At 44.9% G+C, this 21,004-nt stretch overlaps 1 protein-coding gene across 1 annotated transcript in view; it reads left to right on the top strand.

The window, feature by feature from the left end:
• The first annotated feature begins 2,312 nt into the window (after positions 1-2,312).
• Positions 2,313-21,004, top strand: part of PKP2 (plakophilin 2) — a 66,173-nt gene continuing 47,481 nt past the window's right edge. Inside the window, exons 1-2 of the mRNA XM_066634084.1 lie at positions 2,313-2,609; positions 18,607-18,737. Of these exons, the coding sequence (XP_066490181.1) occupies positions 2,408-2,609; positions 18,607-18,737 (333 nt within the window). The 5' untranslated portion in view covers positions 2,313-2,407. The remainder of the gene's footprint in view (positions 2,610-18,606; positions 18,738-21,004) is intronic.

Below are 21,004 nucleotides of genomic sequence, written 5' to 3'. Positions count from 1 at the left end.
GGGTTAGGACAGACAAAAGAAAATATTTCTTTACTCAGCGCGTGGTCGGTCTGTGGAACTCCTTGCCACAGGATGTGGTGCTGGCGTCTAGCCTAGACGCCTTTAAAAGGGGATTGGACGAGTTTCTGGAGGAAAAATCCATTATGGGGTACAAGCCATGATGTGTATGCGCAACCTCCTGATTTTAGGAATGGGTTAAGTCAGAATGCCAGATGTAGGGGAGGGCACCAGGATGAGGTCTCTTGTTATCTGGTGTGCTCCCTGGGGCATTTGGTGGGCCGCTGTGAGATACAGGAAGCTGGACTAGATGGGCCTATGGCCTGATCCAGTGGGGCTGTTCTTATGTTCTTATGTACTCATGGGGGGGGGGAGACGTGAAAGCCAGTGTCCTTGCTAGTAGATTGGTGCTGAGGATAGCAGTGCAGTGAGGGGTTCACCAGTGCTCACCCCCCAGCACATGTTTTCAATGCAGAGTCTCAACTCTGGACCATATTAGTACTGTATTGCAATAATAACAATAATAAATTTACATACTGCTTTTTAACAGAACTTCACACAGCAGTTTACAGAGAGGAATCAAATAAACACTCCCTGTCCCAAAAGGGCTCACAATCTCAAAAAGATACAGAAGGAACATCCTAGAACAGAATAGACACTGTGCTGGGGTGAAGAGGAACAGTTACTCTCTCCCCCTGCTGATACACACATACATACATATCTCACTATGCAGAATATCAAGCAGAGATTACCTCTGCTGGGAAGAAGTAAGAGTAAACAGAAGAAGAATATCAAGCAAGCTACAGGTATTTCTGATACTGAGTGCACAGTCTTAGAGCACAATCCTCTGCATGTCTATTCGGAAGTCCTATTGTGTTAGGTGGGGCATCGGCAAGAAATAGGGCCTTCTCAGTAGTGGCACCAACGTTATGGAGCTCCCTTCCCCTTGACTTGAGAATGGCTTCCTCTCTTGAGACTTTTCGGCGAGGCCTGAAGACCCTTCTGTTTAAACAAGCCTTCTGAGTTCATGGCCTTTTAAACATCTTTTAGTATTTTTTACAGGCCTGATTCCTCTATGATCTGCTGCTTTATGCTCTTTTTATCTGATTACTGTTTTTATGATATCTGTTAATGTGTTTTTAAATTATGTTTTTAATCTGTTTTTAACATGTTGTAAGCTGCCCTGGGTCCCTTTTAGGGAGAAGGGCGAGATATAAATAAAGTTTTATTATTATTATTATTATTACTACTACTACTACTACTACTACTCCCAGGAAAGCATGGGCAAGACTGCAGCCTCAGCCCCACAGCTCAGGGGAGGGCTGTGCAGGCCAGGGGGAGAGGGGTCTTCCCAGCCCTGTTTCAGTATCTCTCTGCATCTTTTTTTTCCCTTGCCATTAAAACCTATTTCTCTCCAGAGTACAGGTGTACACATTTGATCCCTGTTGCATATATGCAACGCTGGGAAGAAATTGCGTAGAGTCCAAACCTGTGCATGTCTACTCAGAAGTAAGTCCCATTATAGACAATGAGGCTTACTCCCAGGTAAGGGGGATGTGACTGCATTTGGGGAAATGTGACAGACCTGTACTTTGAACAGGTTACTCTATATTCTTTTAACAATGACAGTCAATGGGACTTACTCCTGGGTAAGTGTGGGTAGGATTGCAGACTAGGCTGGTTAAAAATTTCCCTGCTTGATGATGTCACTTCCAGTCATGACCTCACTTCCAGTGGGTCCTGACAGATTCTCATCCTAAAAAATGGGTCCTGCTGCTAAATGTGTGAGAACCAATGGTCTCTAGGGCTTACTCCCAGGTAAATGTGGGTGGGATTGTAGCCTCAGAGCCCGATCCTAGGCATGTCTACTCAGAAGTCAGTCCCACTGAAGCCAGTGGGACATACTTCCAGGAAAGTTTGGACAGGATTGCAGCCTGAGAGCCCAGTCCTATGCCTGCCTACTCAGAAGGAAGTCCCATTCTAGTCAATGGGGCTTGCTCCCAGGTCAGCGTGGGCAGGATTGCAGCCTTCAGCACAAGGCAGGGCGCGCCCGGGGGCCCTTCTTTCCTGCCTGCTCTGCTCATCGCCCCGCAGCCCGCTTCGTGGAGGGAGGCTGACGGTGGGCGCAGGTGCGCCGCAGTCCCTCTCTCCCTCCTGGCCAGGTAGGCGCCCCCAGGAGCGCGCTGGAGGTGATGCGGGGCTCGCTGGGACGCGCCCCGCCTGTCCTTTCGCGCCGCCCGGGGGAGGCAGCCGCGCCCAGCCTGCGCCCGCCTGCCGGCCCCGGGAGTGGCCAGAGCCCCGCAGGCTGCCCGTGCCCGCCGCGCGCCGCCAGGGGGCGGAGGCTTCGGTCCCCACCTCCAGCCCAGCCAGCCCCAGCCGCGGCCGGTTGTCCGCGCTCGCCTCTGCGGCCATGGCAGCTCCCGCGCTGGGCTCCGACGCCGGCTACATCCGCACCGTCTTGGGCCAGCAGATCCTGGGCGAGCTGGACAGCTCCACCCTGGCGCTGCCCGCCCGCCTCTCGGGGGACCGAGCCCAGGCGCAGAAGTCGCTCCGCATCCAGAGGCAGGTCCAGCAGACCCTGGCCAGGAAGAACCGGGGCTCCCTGGTCAACGGTGAGTGCGGGGCGCCCCCCTCCAACTCTCCCTGCTACTTTCTCGTCTCCAGAAAACTTTCTGGCTTCTCTCCCTCCCTCCCCAGGAAGGGCGCACCAAGCAGGGTCTTGCTTCTTCTGCTTGTTGGGTAGCTTTTTAAAACCCCTCCTTCTAGAAGGGCATACCTTCTCCCCCCCTTTTATCATCACAACGGCCCTGTGGAATAGACCAGGCTGAGACATGGGGCTGTTCAGAGTGAACCTCATGGCTGCGTGAGGATTCGAACCTGGGACTGACTTCCGCTCCCAATCCTATCCAACTTTCCAGCTCCAGTGCGGCCACAATGCAGCCCTGAGGTAAGGGAACAAATGTTCCCTTACCGTGAGGGGGCCTTTGTGACTGCCTCCCCACCAAAGGATGCAGTGCACACCCCATTGGTGTGGCTGCACCGGAAAATTGGATAGGATTGGGCCCTAATACACCAGACCAGTGGTGCAGCTTGAGGGGGTGCAAATCACTGAGTTTTACAGGCACCTGAACAGGGCTCTAATCCGACACATAGTTATTTGGCTACAGGTGCTGTTGAATTCAATGAAGTTTACTTTTGAGTAGATTTGTACAGGCTTGCACTGCATGAGGGCTTAGCTCAGCCATTTTCAGCCACTGTGCCGAGGCACACTGGTGTGCCGTGAGGTGCACAGGTGTGCCACAGGAATTTGGGGGAAGGTCATTTATTAATAGGGCAAATGGGAGATGTGAGCCCCTGCTGACAGCATAGTATGCCTTGTCAATTGTCAAAAACCTGATGGTATGCCTTGACCATTTTAGTGCCTTGTCAGTGTGCTGTGAGATAGAAGAGGTTGAAAATCACTGGCTTAGCTGGTCTAGATTGTCTTTTGTTTCTTAAAACCTGTGGTGGGTGGGTGTGAAAGGAGTCCTTGTACTGAAGGGTGAGACCCAGTCAGGTGCAGTGGCATAGCTAGAAGGAGTGCAAAGCACTAAGTTTTGCAGGCGCCTGAATGTGCTGTACAAACCTCCCCTTCGGAGCCATTCCAGCCTGGGGGGAGCAAAACTGAGTTGGAGGGGTTAGCTGCATAGCACATTCAGGCACCTGCAAAACTTGGTGCTTTGCATCCCCTCTAGCTATGCCATTTCATCAGACTGGCTCTCACCTCCTCAGTGCAAGGTCTCCTTACACACACACACACACACACACACACACACACACACACACACACACACACACACACAGGTTTTAAGAAACAAAGGCAAGCTAGACAAGCTAAGCTCTTATGCAGTGTACATGCCTACTCAAATGTAAATCCCATTGAATTCAACTGCACTTGCAGCCATGTGTAGGATTCAAGCCCCTTTAATGACAGAAGAGTTAATATATTGTACTTTACTCTTGCCCATCGAAATCCAGAAATACTGCATAGGCTGCAGCTCTTCTGCATTCTTATTTGGGAGTAAGTTCCACTGAGATTGGTAAGACTTACTCCATTATACATATGCATAGAATCCAGCTGTTTAAAAAAGTGCTTAATTTTTGACTAAATAGTACCTGTATGTACTGTACTTGCAAATACATTTCCAGGTAATAGTCCCTTTTCCACTATTATTTCATTGATTTGTTTCTATTTTCATTCCTTCCCCCCCCCCCACACACACACACACTGTTTCTCCGCTTTCAGATTTAAGACTCCTCTGTTTCTTCTTCTCATCCTTTTTTCAAATTTTTGCTTGCCCCCCTTATTACCATAAGTGGCACCAGAGGAGGTAAGGGGAGGCAAACACCCCTAGACAAACTCCTACCCATACCCCACCTCCCCAGCTGTGTTAAAAATGTCACTTCTACATACAGTGTTTTTTCCTATATAATCAAATTGTATAAAGAAGATCAGTTTCCCTTGGGCTGCCTTCCATTTTTGTTTAAGATGGGAACATCGCTAGGCCCTACATCATTATTGTTCTTTCAGAAATCTAACAGGTGGGACCCAAATGCCCTTTCCCCTTTCTGTGCTGCCATTATTCATAATATTAGTTGGGGGAGTACTCGCATGATTCCGCCTTTCAAGAAGTCAGAAGGCAGTATCCAAACTTCATGTTAAGTCACTTACATCACATGTCTACTCACTTCTTACTCATTACTTACTTCTACTTACTCACTACTTACTTCTAAGCTCCATTTTGTTCATTGGGGCTTAATCCTAGAAAATTATGTACAGAATTGCAACCTGAGAGTCTTACAGATTTCATGGGTACTGCGACCACCTGTGGGGTTTACCAAAGGGGAGGGAGACACTGAGAAGTGTATGCATACATCCCACCAGATGAAACAGATTTTACTTCATTGTCTCCCAGCACACTTCCAGTGTGCTGTGGGGACATGAAAAATGTATGTATTTACAATATGACCCAGAGTAGTACGATAGTTAAATCACAGTTTAATTGTTTAAACTGATGGTTGAATTTTTTTTTAAGGTGGCTTGGTTGCTATTTCCCTGTGACTTTATTTTACCCTGGTCTAGTAACATTAAACTATTGAGATCATGTGGGAAGGAAAAATAACTTGTTTCCTTCCTGTCCAACCCCCTGGGAGGAACAGCATTGATATGAAAAGTACCTGTAACTGGATTTTCAGTTTTTTCTGTGGAATCTCCCAAACTCCCATACCAGTGTGGGACAAGAAGAAATCCCAAAGGAGCATCAACCATGCCTCTGTAATGTAAGCACCAGTCCCATGAGATCAAATCCTCTGGCAACCTGCTCACCACGTGGTTCTGTATTCTCCTGTGGTCAGTATACAAGCAGATGCAACTTGATAAATAACTGCCTGTGTCTTTCCAGTTTTTTTATTCTGCAGTGGCAAAATGGGCCCCTGCTCTTTGTGCTTAACTCATATTGCGTTTTGTGTGTGTTTTTTTTAATGTGAAAAGTATGTTATCACCTTTACCCCCTTCACCACTCTGTCATTGCCTACTACAAAAAAGCTTGAAGGCGATTTCTTGGATTTTGCCCTTTCATTTTAGAACTCATGTTGCCTACAGAGGCTATTTGCACATACGCCTTAGAGACTATGATTTCCTCTGCCCGCAGGGGAGGTAACTCTTGCAAGGCAGTATCTGATTGACCCAGTCATTGGAGTATATTTTCCTGCAGTTACTCCCTGGCCTTGGGGTACCTTTCCCTAAATAGGAATGTCTTTCTTGCCAACTGCTTCTCTGTGGAGGATAGAGCCAGACACTTGTTCTTCCCCTTATGGTTATGTGCTAAGCAGGTGGCTAGTGGCTTGGCTTTACAGCAACCAGTTGAAGAAGATGGCTTCTCCCCCCCCCCACCCCAGTTCCTTTCTAGATCTATTGAATTGGGCCCAGTTCAGACCATCCAACCAACTGTGAACATGAGCCAAACATGCGCACAGGTGCATATTTTTCATGGGAGAAACTGATCTTTACCTGGGTAGGCTGACTCCTGCAAATGAGCAGCTGCAGACAGAATTTAGTATTTGTGTCTCCTTTTTCGCAATCACCCATCATTTGAGGGCAACAAACGTACTATGTGCCTTGCCCCTCAAATGGAGAATAGATTATAGTTCTCCAGAATTCCTATCCAAGCAGTTGGTGTGTATTTTCAATTTTTTTTTAAAGGCCAGGTAGAGATGAGAAAAGCTTCTGGATATTGTTAGACAGTGTCTCCAGTTGTATTGAAAATGCTGCCCAGTTGTTTGTCTACTGACAGAGTAGCAGATCGCTGTGGAACTCCTTTATCTGCCAGCTAATGAGAAGGCATGGCAAGTTGAAACAATTCCTATGTATGCACACTTACGAAAAGGCACCTACGAAGGGGAAAGCTCCAGTGGCTTTGGAACATTTCTACAAAGCATTTGCAATTGATTGATAGAGGCATAGTCGTGTTAGTAGGGTCTTTGTGTGTGTGTTTGACTTATCTGATGTTCTGGTATTTGTGCCCTTGTACATTTCTGGGATGCCAACAAATGTGAGAAAACTGTGTTCATAAACAAAAATGCAAGATGAAATGTCAGGAATTTATACTAATTGGGGCAGAGTGTCTTAACTTCCTGTGCACCCATTTTGAACCCATGTGGTCAACTTTAGACAGTTGCTTCAGACCTTCTGCATCTGCCCACTCACCTCTATTGCTTGTGCTCGTCCTCCTGAGCCCTGAATTGCAAACAGAAGAGGATTATGAAGGGAGAAGAGAGTAGTGGGAGTGCCCACACTTCCTCTTCCATTCTGTCACTTCTTCCTTTTCCAGTCAAAGGAGTGGGAGGAACAGAGACTTGGGCATCATCAGATCTAGGGGAGTGGCAACTGGCTCTCTGCCTGAAGCATCAGGAGGTTTTGTGCTAGTCCTGGTTACGTGGGATGATTGCATACGTGTGTATGCTATTGCATTTTGACCTCTTGAGAAGCCGTACTATCATGGCCACCATTGTCTACTACACAGTCACTTAGAAAACCAGATGTTCGTGCAGTCATCGCATGCACTAATGTACACACAGGGCTAATTCAAGCATTTTCCTACATGGGCATAAATTGCGGCATGTTCAAAGTAAATAAGGACTTTGTACCTCACAGGTTCCTCCTCAGCATAGCTTCCTGTATGCATAAAGGGCTGACTGGATACTGTCCCAGTCGGGTTTCTTTTCAGTGCCTAGAAAAAGAAGGTCAAATTGGCCTACTCTCTGCAGTGTGCCAAAGTTAAAACTTAATAGACTGAACAAAATAACACTGTCATTGTTCAGCTATATGAATACTTCAGCAATCCCTGATTATGTTTTGCGTATTAAGGGCAATCATCAGGGCTAGGTAAGTCAGAAATTAACTACATCGATGGTGATTTCAGGAGACCTAGTGTAACTATCATTGTCTCTTTCTTCTTCCTCTTCAAATTCCCCAACTTTAAAAACACTGTAAAATTAGGTTTGTTTGTTGTTTTTACTTGTATTACCTCTATGTAGAAGCACCCAAATTGCAGTGGGGACACGATATAAATAAATGTATGTTTGTCCTCTTTTTCATTGCATAGTCAGAGGATATTTGGTAAGGCCCCTGGGGATCAGTTGGCCATCTTGGAGTCATAAACTCTTCACTGGGGACATAAACTCCATAAATTAATGTATAACCACTGTGACATTTGCTGAGCAATAAATCTAACTGAACAAAGGGATGGGGTGATGGGTTTACTTAGGAGTAAAATGCAGCTTCTTGCATGTAGGATCTTGGAACAGCAGCATAAGGGGAATTATTGCGGTGATCACAGTCTCTGATGGTGATCCCTTTACATACACAGTGGGTATCATGCAGCCCTTTAGTCTGAGCTTCTTCTCTTTGAAATGACCAGGCACGGGAGATGCAGAGAACCCAAACTCCCTAGCTCATGCTCATTACAAATAGAAGAGGGGCAAAGCTGGGAGTCTGTGTGCAGCAAAATTCATAAGTACAGAGAAAGGGCACGTGAACTCCAAACTGCCCTTTCCTGCCTACTTAGTGCTTCATAAGGGAAATGATTTGGCATCACAGCAGCTTCTCTCCCCCCCCTCCCACTTTTGCCTCCAGCAGCTCTGGAAGGAGATGGGGGCTGCCACTGCTGTGATCCTGTTCTGGCATTTAAGTTAGATAAGGTTTGGAGAGCCCAGTGGGCTGGAGAGGGCCACCGACAGATGGACGGGGGGGGGGATTTGCTGTCCCTCTAGGGTTGCTGTTCCATGTGAACTTCATGGTTTGGGGAGGGGTTATTTAATACCCGATTCCTGGCATTCATGATATCAAGAAGTAGACCTGTGCTTTAGAGAACTTAATGAGGATATTGCACATTCCAATGTTCATTTGAGATGAACAGGCTCCAGCAGGTGTTCCAATGTATTTGTGCAGCTCTTCTAAATTATACTTTGTTGTGCACACCTTAAGGACCAGTGGGTCAAGTCTCCAGCTTTGAAGAGCAGGCATCCCATTTTCAGGCTTCGTCTTTTCTTTGAAGTTTAATCTCCCTCCCTTGCTTTTTGGGTTGGTTCAAAGGCAGAACCATTGCTTCGAACAAAGGCAGTTTTCTGGTACCTTAAAGGCTAACAAGATTTGTTGTGGCGTAAGCCTTCAGTCATAGCTGATGAATTGGGCTTTAATCCTCAAAAATAATTATCTTTGTATTTAAAGTGCCACAATAATAACAACACTTAGCATTGGGATGATGTTTTCTGCAAAGCACTTGACAAGTATTACCCTGATACAGCCTTTTCAACAAACTTGGAAGGTGAATATTATGGCCCTCCTATTGCTGCTCTGGAAATTGAGTGTCTTGTTTAAGGCCACCTGATGAGTTCATGGCAGAGGCAAAATTGAAACCAGGGTAGCTCTGAATTTTTATTTGTGGCTTAGGGCAGTGTTGCTCAAACTGTGAGGCACGGCTCCTTAGGGAGGTGCCAGGAACTCAAAGGAGAGGCGCGGGATGACCTCTCGAAGTAATACAGTCACACCCCTGGGCAGAATAAGAGCCTGTCTTCTGCGCTTTTTTTAAAGCGGAAGAAATGGGAGTTGCTCAGCTGCTGCCTCCGAGAGTGACTGCGATAGTGGCTGCTGACACCCCACCCTCTTCTCTCTCCACTCGGAGGCTGCCGCCTTCTGTGTTCGCTGCACATTGTTTCCAAAGCTCTTGGACTCCAACCCCCATCTGGCAAGTACCAAGCATGCTCAGCTTGCAGTCCTTGGCCTTGCTGACCATCAGAAGGAAACCCTCCTTGATCCTTGTCTGGTTGGTTCCTAGTTCCAAGCCTGGGATCGCTTCTCATCAAAGTGAAATCTCTCTTTTCAACCCCCTCCCTCTTCCCCCTTTTGATCTCCAAACCTTCCCGCTTTCCTCCCCCTCCCCAAATAAAATGCTTCCTATTTTACCAGTCACCAGAGGTCTTAAAGTTGTTTGCATGCAGTTGGCAAAGGGGGGGGGGAGAGAGAGAGAGAGAGAGAAGCACACACTTGGCCAGGAGCAGAAAAAGGTGGTGTTTTAAAAGTGATTTATTAATCTTGTTGTTTGACTGAAGATGAGAGGCTGTATTTTAAAAGTGATGAATCTTGCTATTTGAAGGGAATACTTATCAGCCATTGATGAAGTGATTGCAAGCCCAATCCTATCTGCACTTTCCTGGGAGTAAGCCCCATTGACTCTAATGGGGCTTACTTCTGAGTAGGCATGCGTAGGATTGGGCTGTGCATCTCCTAGTATAGGAGACAAATCAGCTTCCTAACCAAACCCTTATCAGCTCTGATATATTTTCATGGTCTATTTTTGTTTTCCGCACCAGCTGCTGGAAAAATTTAATTTCATTAAATTAATAAAGGGTTCAATCCTATCCAAGGAGAATGGGAGAAATGACTAGTTGGATTGGGGTCCACAGGGGTGTGTGTGTGTAATGTTGGTCAGACTGGTTGTTCACAAAGTTCATTTGATAAAAAAATTCTATTGGTATGCATACAAAGTTAAAAAAATGAGTCTTCCTGGTCTAAACAAAATCTACCTACTCCAGCATCCTGTCTCCAACAGTGATCAGCAACTGATCATTTATAAAGCATGTATATTACTGTGTATTAATAATATATTTTTAAGATCTGCATTTAATTAATGATATGATTAATATAGTTAATATTAATATAGATAATATTTCTGGCCACTTCCTGTTTAATGATGTCACTTCCAACCCTCAGGAACATGATGGGGAGTCATGGCCAACAACCACGGGGGTGGGGGGTCAAGGGAGCCACTGGCCGGAAAAGTTTTACCACCGGCTTAGAGCCTGCAAAGCTTGGCAGAGGCCAATCAAAACAATTCTTTTATTAGAAAAGAGTACCCGGAGAAGCCACAGTTGGGATCAAAACTGTAACAGGGGCAGTGTACTTGTACCTTCTTTGCCTCCAAGTTTTATGGGCTTCTAGCTCACTGTGGAAAAATAGAGCTACTCCTTCCCCTCAAATCCAGGAGCATTGGGTGCACATCTAGATTAGCATGGGGACTGAGGGCCACCATAGTTTTCTCTTCTAGGTTTGGAGCAGCCAGATTCCTTCCCACACGGATCTGGACTGCAATGTGATGAGAAGCGGTTTAAACTCTGCCGTATCTGCTGTGATTCCAATCCAGATCTCCCCCCCCTCCCCAAATGGCCAGTCTTCCCAAAGGGAGTTGTTTTCCCCAAAGCAAATACCAATCACATGGGACCCCAGGCTCAGGGGGGATGATGGAGGGTTAACCCCTCCCACAAACACCATGCTCCTGATTCATTGGGAGGCCAAATCTAGCTGCAGCTGTCTGAATAAAAAACATGCATATCAGCCCCAGTCATGTAGATGGGGTAATGTGTAATTTGACCCAAGCATGGCTAGCTTTCTGGAATGCTTGCCTTCTAGGAAACCACAGAGGAGATGTCATTGGCAATTAAAGGAAGGTGCCCAGAGGAAGGGCAGGACAATTCACTCACTGGGACTGCAAGTTAAACCAAATTGATCTTGTCTGATCCAGTCAAAGCAGAGCCCTTGCAAGTCTTCAGCTTCTCTGCAAATGGACTGAGATGAAAATTTGTTTCATTAGAGCTTCTTGACTGATACCTAGGCAGGCAAAGTCTGAATGTATTTACCCCCAAACCCAATCAGGAAATGCCTACATTAGATGATTGACATGAACAGTAGAACATTAAGGATATAGTGTATTGTTCATAAACCTGTTGCAGGGGTCATCTGTACATGTTTTGATTAATTATTTATCCTGAGAATATGATAAAATAACTTGGACTTTGTTTTTTACCATAAGCTCAGATATCTATTCAGATAATGTTTCAAACACCCTTTTTTCCTTAGCTTTTCTTTCATCGTGTGTCAAGAAGTACCATGGTGATAGGGTACGGGCAAGACGCCCATCTTCAAAAGTAGTGGGTGTGTAAAGAAGGGTGTAGTGTGTCTCTGTGATTTGCACACAAACATACAATTCATCCCTTGCAAGATCACAGGTGGCATTCCATAGAGGATATGGGGTAAAATCATACCCATCACTTCCATTGCAGGACCTTTGTGGTTACTTGAAAAGTCTCTTCTCGCATGCTCAGGGCATGTTTCTTTAAAGAACAGTTCTCCATGGGCTTTCTGTTCAACCAACCATGAGAGACCTAGGGTGGGGGAGAGAACTTTTATCTGTCTGATGAATGTTTATCCTGCCTTTCTCTCAGTGAGAGGCACTGGATGGCTTACAACATTCAAACAAAATCAACAAAAACAATAAGGGCCTAATGCTATCCAACTTTCCAGCACTGATGCAGCCCCAAAGTAAGGGAACAAATGTTTCCTTACCTTGAGGGTGCCTCGGTAACTGCCCACTACCACCACAGGATGCAGCACATGCCCTGTAGGCACAGCTCCATCAGGACAGGAAAGTTAGATAGGATTTGGTCCTTAAACATTAAAAGCAGTAAAACACAAGAAAAACAGAAACCCAATGGATCATAGCAAATAATAAGCAGTTTAAAAAAAATTAAATGCCTGTCACAGAGAGCCACCCAAAACAAATATCTTAAGGCCCCATTGAAAGGCCTCCAAAGAAGGAGCAGTTCTTAGTTCCAAGGGGAGGAAGTTCCATAATCATGGTGCTACCACTGAGAAGCCCATATTCCTCACCACCATTCTCCTCATCTCCATCAGTGGCAGTGTGGTTTTTAGCTCCATCAAACCCAGTAGGACTCAGTTCAGAGAATGTACATTTAGGATTACTGTGAAATATTATGTATCTTTCAGAATTCTTGACATGGAAGCCAAAGTGCTCTCCACCCAAGAAACACACTTTGCCCCTTCTGTGCATCCCTCCCCCATGTTTTGTTTTTTTTTCCCTAGTGCCACCTCTGTTGAATCAAAGTCAATTGAATCAAAGTCAAAGATGGACTCCTAACCATCTTTTCCCTTGCACTAATGCAGTTCTAGGCACAACCTTGGCCAACAAGTTCTTCCAGGTACATTCCAAGGCAACTCAGACAACAGCCTAGAAGCCGATTGTATTCATTCTCCCTTATCAATCAGTCCATAACAATGCCTAAGAGGAGTGTTGGTTTGTGTAACAGGAGAGCAGAGCTCACAGCACTACTATTATGCAAACTTGTCCTGATCTTAATAGTCTATGCAGCCCTGCAGGGAAAATGTTGATGTGCACAGAAATTCTGCCAGTCTGCCCAGCCACCTGTATCTAAGGCCAACTGCTACACTTTGGGAAGATTTTAAGTGGGTGAATGGCATAGCGAAAAAGTGTCCCCTTATTAAACAATTCCAATCTAGATTCCTTAGTCCACATCCTTCATGGCTCCCTTTTGACAAACACATGCTCTACTGCTTTTAAGCCTGTTTCTTAATGACAAAAATGATCATGGCATGCAGTTTGGCCCTGTGTGTCACTGGTCTATAAGAGTTGTGGATCTTGCCAGCAGATCTCAGAAAGTAAATTGCTACATGCTGCAGTGCAGCGGCAAACAGTGTTGTACACCAACTTTCCTATCTTGGCTGAATGTGGATTCCCCGAGGGTCAGCCCAGATGTATGTCAGCAACAGATAAGGCATAAGTTGATTGATCGCACTGTCTAAGAGGATGAATGCCATAAACCCTCATCTGTATAAACTCAAGTTGAGATCTCAGTTAACTACTGATCATCCACCAAACCCATCTTAAGAATTATCGCTTCCTAATCTAACTCTGGAAGTTGCGCAGGTGCCATTGCTACAGAGGTGCAGTGCCTGTGTCGATGGTGGATGGGCAGTCTTCATTTGCTGGACTCAGGCTATACAGTATATGTGAATAAAACAGGCAAGGTACAAAATGACTCATTTGTCATGTGAACTTGTTCATATCTGTCTAAAATCCGGCCTCATTCATTCTGACTGATCTCACAGCTCTGCCTTTCCTTGCGTGTCTCATCTCCTTTTGGACTAGACAGAGCTGGACTAGACATGACATTAAATGAGTCATTGCCTAGTTTGAAGCTTTCTTTTGTGGGGGTCCAATCTGAATTGGGACCATGATGTAGAGGTATTCTACACATTTGTTCCCTTGCAAGGTGTCTCTTCCTCTAAGGTGCTATGGACCCTCAATGATGCAATTCAAAGAGATAATACTTTTGGAGTCTGCAGCAGCTCTGGGAAGGGGAGGTATTTTTTGTTAAGGAAAGTGGCTTGAAATGAAACCATTAAGCACCCTCTGTCTCTCTGTTGTGATCCCTGTCTGGGTTTAGGCTGTAGTGTGGTTGGTGTTTGAAAGTGAATGTAAGCCCCAAACTAAATTATGATGATATCATGTCTAGCTTGGCCTTTAGATTGCATATATTATCAGGTCCTGTTTCTTTTATTTTTGCTTGATGTTGGGCACCTGGTAGTTTATGATTGTGCTCTAGAAATTAATAATAGGATCTACCTGATTCAGTTGTCCTCTTCAGGCATCATAGTCCTATTTTGTTGAAAGGTGTGAAGGTAGCAGAAGTTTTTCCCTGTGCTGATGTGGTTGGCCAGGGTCAGGACTAAGAAACTTTCTGGCATTCTGGTTCACAGGGAGGAACCGTAAAGACTAGAGTAGAGGTTTCTGGTGTAGCCATAATATAACAAAGGTATGGGGTTAAAAGCACTGCTGAAGTTTCAAGAAATCAGCAGAATTTAAATGTGCCCTGGAATGCCTTATCATTCCACTGTAGATAGAGAGGAACAAAACAAGATTGTGTCTCTGTCCACAGGGCTTATTTACGAGGGCTCGTATTCCATCCTCCCATGTCGGTTCACTGCTGCAAACACAGAACATGCGCATGAACTCAGACATGAGCACCAAGTCTCAATGCACCCCTGAGCGCAAGATGGCAACTAAGAATGGTGTGCTTTGGAGGAGTAATGGCAGTGGCATTGCTGGGGGGGGCGTTAAGTGGGGCCTTTGGCTCCATGCTGCTAGGGGGACCCCTTGCAACTTAGAATGCCCACCACAGCCTGTAAACAGGAACTCAAAAACTGGAAGTCCCTGTTTAAAGGCTTCAGTGGGCATAAATCAAATTTGATTTCATCATGGTGGGAAGATGAAATCCTCCAAAATCTTCTTTGACCCCGGGTACCAGATGCATTAGCTACACCAGGGCCCAGGAGAGGGGGGTAAAGGGGGTAATTTGTAGCTGGGCCCAGGAGCCAAACGAGGGGGCCCAGTTATTTCCTGGGATCTTACATTTTCCTATCTACTCGTGCTTGTTGCCCGTACCGGATGCTGGGGACACTACCATGACTGGGGATGCTGGGCACACTACTGATGCCATGTGGGTGGGTAGACCTGGGCTCCAATGACTTTTTCAGCTGCCTCTACCCTCCCTTCACCCTGATTTGCCCCTCCCTGCCCCTATTCTGCTTGCCTGTCACCACCCTCCCCCGCTCTTTCACCCCTCCCATTTTGCAAAGTGACCCAAAAGAAACTCTGTACCCCCTAATAAAATTCCTTTCAGAGGCCCTGAGCTACAACACTGAGTAGCAGTCCATTTTGAATGTACCATAAGTACTGCCACACTTTACTGGTGCAGAGGGCAAAAGCAGCCAGCACTCCACTTGAATCAATGGCTATAGTGGTCTGCACAGGGGTTCACAGGCCTTTGTGTAGGTGAGGCATGGCAGGACCCATATTGTACAAATAGACCCGTTTCTTTCTGTCCATTGCTGTCGAAGAGCAGCAGCCGGGCTGTGCATGGCTTCTCCCCAGCAACCAATGTGTGATGAAAGTGGCTGAGTGCATGCCGTTCCTCAACAGGCACTGCTGCCCATAGGGTTGGGCATCCAATTTCCCTTCAAGGTACTTTTCTAGTTTCTTATTTGAAATCATCCAATTCCACAAGGACTTGGTTAGAACTTGTCTTAAGACTTGGGTTCTCAACGTATGGGTTGCGACCCCCCCCCCCCAGGGGTGTGTGTTACAAGCTGGTTGGAAAGGGGTCACAAAGCTCTGAAGAACTAGGTTCACTCCCTAGAATTTCCACATAGAGCTGGAAAAGGCCCCACTTGAAACTCTGGAAAGTCACTGCTAGTAAGTGTAGGCAATACTGAGCCAGGTGGACCAATTGTCCTATCCCAGGGTGGGTCAAAGTGTGGGTCATGACTAGCAGATAAATTATTTCACCTTTATTTCTAGCGCCATCTGGGGCAATCATTCTTGGCTGTTGTCGTCCCAGATAGTGCCATAGCCATTATGGCATAGACCAGGGGTGCCCAAACCCCGGCCCTGGGGCCACTTGCGGCCCTCAAGGACTCTCAATGTGGCCCTCAGGGAACCCCCAGTCTCCAATGAGCTTCTGGCCCTCTGGAGATTTGTTGGAGCCCACACTGGCCCAACGCAACTGCTTTCAGCATGAGGGTGACTGTTTGACCACCAACCCAATAGGGATGAGGGCTCCCTCCATTGCTTGCTGTTTCACGTCTATGGTGCAGTAGCGGCAGCAAAGAAAAGGCTAGCCTTGCTTTGTGCAAGGCCTTTTATAGGTCTTGAGCTATTGCAAGATCTTCATTCATTCATATAAGTTCATCTTTAATATATTCATTTATGTAAACCTATGTAAATTTATTCAAATTTTAAATGTAGTCTTCCCCCCCCGGCCCCCAACACAGTGTCAGAGAGCTGATGTGGCCCTCCTGCCAAAAACTTTGGACACCCCTGGCATAGACAAATAATACACTTGAATCAACAGATTTTGATTGCCAGAGACCTTATGTTCAAACTCATGCACACGTGTATCCACAAGAGAGCCTGGGAAAAAATTTTTAAATTAGAACGCCAATCAGATTGTAACCAAGGAGATCATAGAACAACAGTTCAAGTAACTTGACCTTCCAGGAACTGTGAAGATAAGATGTGCTGCCTCCCATTTTTTGTAGAATTACTTAATCATCCAGGTATGGAGAGGGGAATTTCATTACCCTCCAATTCTTTGCCACACACTGTGTACCATATGTCTCCCCTAATCTGTGGAATTTGCTGGTGACCTTTAAAGCAGCCTGGGTGCATCACTGGGATGGAGTGGGGAGGGGGATTAAGGCAGTCATGCTCTAGTGTGTGGTACTAAAAGATTAAAGCCATTGGAATCGGGAAAGGGAGAAAAACCAACTGTTGAGCTAAGGAAGGGTAAGCAGCAATTGTTCAGTGCAAACAAAGCCACACCTACACCAGCCTTGTGAAACCAGCCAGTTTTATTGATACCTGAACAATGTCTTCAGTCAGGAACCAATGGCCTCTGGCAGCTGTAATCTTGCAGACTGTTACGCACATCTAAGTGGAAATTCCAGAGAAGGGCTCTCAGGATTGCAGCACTTACAACCCAATCCTATGCATGTCTGCTTAGAAGTAAGTCCCATTAGAGTCAATGGAGCTTACTCCCAGGAAAGTGTGGATAGGATTGGGCTGTTACTCATGTAACAAAAAAGTAGACAAATTTACATTGCTTTTTTTTTTTTTTTGAGACACACAATTTCCAATACTTTTTTTGTTCTCAAGTTCTTACCATAAAGTTAGCTACCAGAATAAGTATCATGGTGCTGTTCCCGTAATGGAAAATGTTTTGATTCTGCTGTTGGTTTTTGTTGTTTTTTTAAATATTGAAAGAGATAATTTTCTATAGCAGGGGTGGCCAAACTTGCTTAACGTAACAGCCACGTACAATAAACTTCAGATGATTGAAGCCACACTATTTAAAAAACCTTTAAATTCTTAAATATATTTTCTCACCATAAACATTAAACTTATGTTTTAATCCAGAGGACTCTCAGTTTGCACTTGCCAAATAATTACAAAGCGTGAAATTTCTTATTTATTATGTATATTAATTGTGATGCAAAAAGGAGCTCAGTCAACTTATTTCCAAGACCCGTACTTTATATGTAAAAGAACCGCATGTGGCTCTGGAGCAAGTTTGGCCACCCCTGTCCTATATTTCAAAACATATCAATGGATAGCACTTAGAACAAAACTGGGAGGCTTGTTTTGCAGTCGGACAAGCTGAGCATGAGATCGTTCATGAGGTCACCTCAGCTCTCCATCCCTGCAGGGTTAGGATTAACAATCGAAATGTGTCAGGGGTTGCATGTCTACAGTACTTGGTTTTGCCACCAGTACAGAGACCAGGAGTTCCTCCATTTGGCATTCAAGCCAGCAGTATATTTGTGTGCTGCCAGGCCTATACCCTGTTCACTCAAAAGTGAGTTCCATTGTGCTCACTACAGCGTACTCCCACGTAAATGTTCACGGAATTGCAAGCCTCATGTTGCTAGCATAGTGCAGCACATACTCCCTGCTTAACAAAAATAATTCAAAATTCTATGCCAAGCTAACTTTCATTCTATGCCAGGAATAGTTGAACTCCATCCCCTGCAAAAAATTAAGCAAAGGAAGCAGGTTTTTAGAGTTCAACTTATTTTGCACCGTTTATTCTGCTGTAGTCATGAGGAGGAACAGATCAGGATTTACTGATAGATCACATGATGGTTTGCAGTACTGGGTGATCAGCAAGCATGTTTGACAAGTGACAAATTAGGCCACTGAAGCAATGAACACTGGGAAAACCAGGAGTGGATTTATATGTAGTAAGACAGTTCAGTTATCCCAGGATGGGTATTTAGCTCCACTGTCCCTTCTGAATAGTTTACATTTTACAATTACTTTGGTTTGTCGTCAAAGTACAGAACCAGAGAATAATTACTTTGGTTTGTCGTTTGTTGACAAAGTAAATCCCACAAGCCTGCTCACCTCTGAAGCCCTACCTTCTGTCCACAGGAATCTTGTCTTCTTTCCTGCAGCTATGCTGATAAGAGCACCCATGATTCTTAGTGGCTGTGGTTATTGGATCACCAAGGGCAGCAAGATGCATCGGCTCATACCCAAAGATGTTCCAGAGTAGACTTACAAATCAATGATTTCAACATTTCAACTTCACATGTAGTTATCAGTTAGCTATAAACATATTTCTCATGCCTCTGTACAGGGAGTCTGCATCGGACCACCAGTGTTCCCGAATATGTATATAATCTAGACATGACTGAAACCGACTTTGGTCCAAGACCTTCTGCTGGCAGTTCATATTATCAGTCTCATCAGGCGTGGAATACTAAAGCAGTAAGTATTGTGCTTCAAAGAATCATGAGTTCTCATTTAAATGGCTTAGCACAGTGTTTCTCAAACTGTGGGTCAGTATAAACCTGTACTTTTAACAAGTTGCTATGTATATTCTTTTAACAATGATAGTAAATGGGACTTACTCCTGGGTAAGTGTAGGCAGGATTACAGCCTAAGATTGTTAAAAAATTTTCCTGTTTGATGATGTCACTTCCTGTCTTGACTTCACTTCCAGTGGGTCCTGACAGATACTCATTCTAAAAAGTGGGTCCTGGTGCTAAATGTGTGAGAACCACTGGGTTAGCATTTAATCTCTGGCAAGGCCTCCTGGATTTTTCTTCATGTCTCAGGTTTACAAATACTTTAGTGTCGCAACATCCCATGACCGTGTGATCACTTATATGCTCTCTGATTGCTTACCGCAGTGGTTCTCAGACTTTGAACACTGGGAGCACTTTGAGCATTTTGGCAATCCTAGGCTGCAATCCTACCCACACTTACCTATGAGTAAGACCCATTGACTATCATTGGTAAAAGCATGAACATACTAGCCTGTAAAAAAATACAGGTCTGTAACATTTCCCAAAATGCAGTCACATACCATGGGAGCACCAAGTCTAATGTATTAAAAATAAAATATTGAAATGAATGGGGACCCACCTCAAATTGGCTTGTGGGTCCCAGCCCACATTTTGAGAAACACTGGTTTACAGAGAAGATTCATTGAAAAACTGTCTTTAGTTTCCTGGGAGAAAAATGGTACTCCATTTGTATTGGAATAGACACTGTGATTATATAAGGAGTAGAAAGGAATATTTATTTGTAATTACAATGTTTTGGTTTTTTTAAAAAAATGTTTGTACTGACTGTTTAAAAAAAAAAGGAATAGCTATTTTACTTGCATAACCCAATTCAGAGCAGAAAAAATAACTGTTTTAAAGAATCTTTGTGCTCAACATCTGTATCAGGAAGGAACCTAATCCTTATTTCAGACATTGGAGCTTTTCGATTTTACATGAGCCAAGAGAAATTCTGCCTTTGTTTATATTTGTCAGACACATTGCGGGCTCCACAGACTAAAGCTATCTTGTTTGGATTAAGTTAAGTAGGCTCCCAGCTTTTAATTACAATGTCTGAATTGATCTAATTACTCGCTTTCCTTTGTCCCTTTCTCCATTATCAGTAGCTTACCTTGCACCTGCCTAACACATAGTCTCTGTGTTCTCACACCACAGAATTAAAAGAATATATAATGTTGTTTTCATGCTAGATTACTACAATGAGTAGCTTCTCTGGAGAGAAGGTCAATTGGGGAAGTTGTAATAATAAGTGTATGAGGAAAGTAAAAGACAAATGTTTAAGGAACTTGAAAAACCTTGGAAACTGGATAACTGCCTGTACAAATGGGAAACTGGATAACTGCCTGTACAAATGGGTAACCCAACCTCATGAGAATTAACCTCTGAACGGACAGCATCCTAGACATTTGTTGGACAGATGAGTATGTGCCAGGCATTGGCCATGCAAATGGTTATGAACAGCTATGTGTTGGGAAACAAGGGAATAGGGAATTAGGCAGGGTAGTAGATGGACATCAAGCCCCCTTTCACCCATGAAGCTCTCAAGATGATTTTGGGCCAGCCGCTATTTCTCAGCTGGATCCAGCTCCCAGGGTGGTTGTAAAGATATGCTGTCCTGAGCAAATTGGAGGAAGGGTGTGATATAATTATAAATCTCTCAAGACAGAAGGGAAAAAAGAGCTCAGAAAGGCAAGGAACACACTACACAAATCCCAGAAAGCAGGAGGAATTAGTTATGGTCTTGGGAAGAAGTTGCAGGATGGACATAGACTCCAACTCCTGTTCAGAGTACTCAGATACTGAGGAGGAATCCTGCAGCCAGCGGAAACACAATCCAGTTCCACTGTTGAAGATTGTGCTTGAAGATTGCCCTTGAAAATGGCTAAGGGCACTGCTTTCCTCCAGGCGGTGGGAACATGTTCAACCAGTGTTGCGTCATCTGTGCTCCTTTTTAGTGTCCATATCTAATTCAAGATACAGGCCTAGCTCTATAAAGCCCTGGACCCTGCATATTCAGAGAGAACATCTCCCTCTCTCCCAAATGGTCATCTCTATCTTGTAAGAACTTCTGGAGAGGTCTTGCTTGGAGCTCTCTCCTTAAAGAGAGCTGGGGGATCTGTTTTTTGCGTTGGGCATATGAAACCTGCTTCCTGTGTGTATGAAACCTGCTTCTCAGAGAGGTTCCTA

This window comes from Tiliqua scincoides, chromosome 7 (assembly GCF_035046505.1).
Source record: "Tiliqua scincoides isolate rTilSci1 chromosome 7, rTilSci1.hap2, whole genome shotgun sequence".
Taxonomy (NCBI): Eukaryota; Metazoa; Chordata; class Lepidosauria; order Squamata; family Scincidae; genus Tiliqua; species Tiliqua scincoides.
The sequence above is the reverse complement of the archived record's forward strand: the minus strand, read 5'-3'. Positions and strand labels throughout refer to the sequence as shown.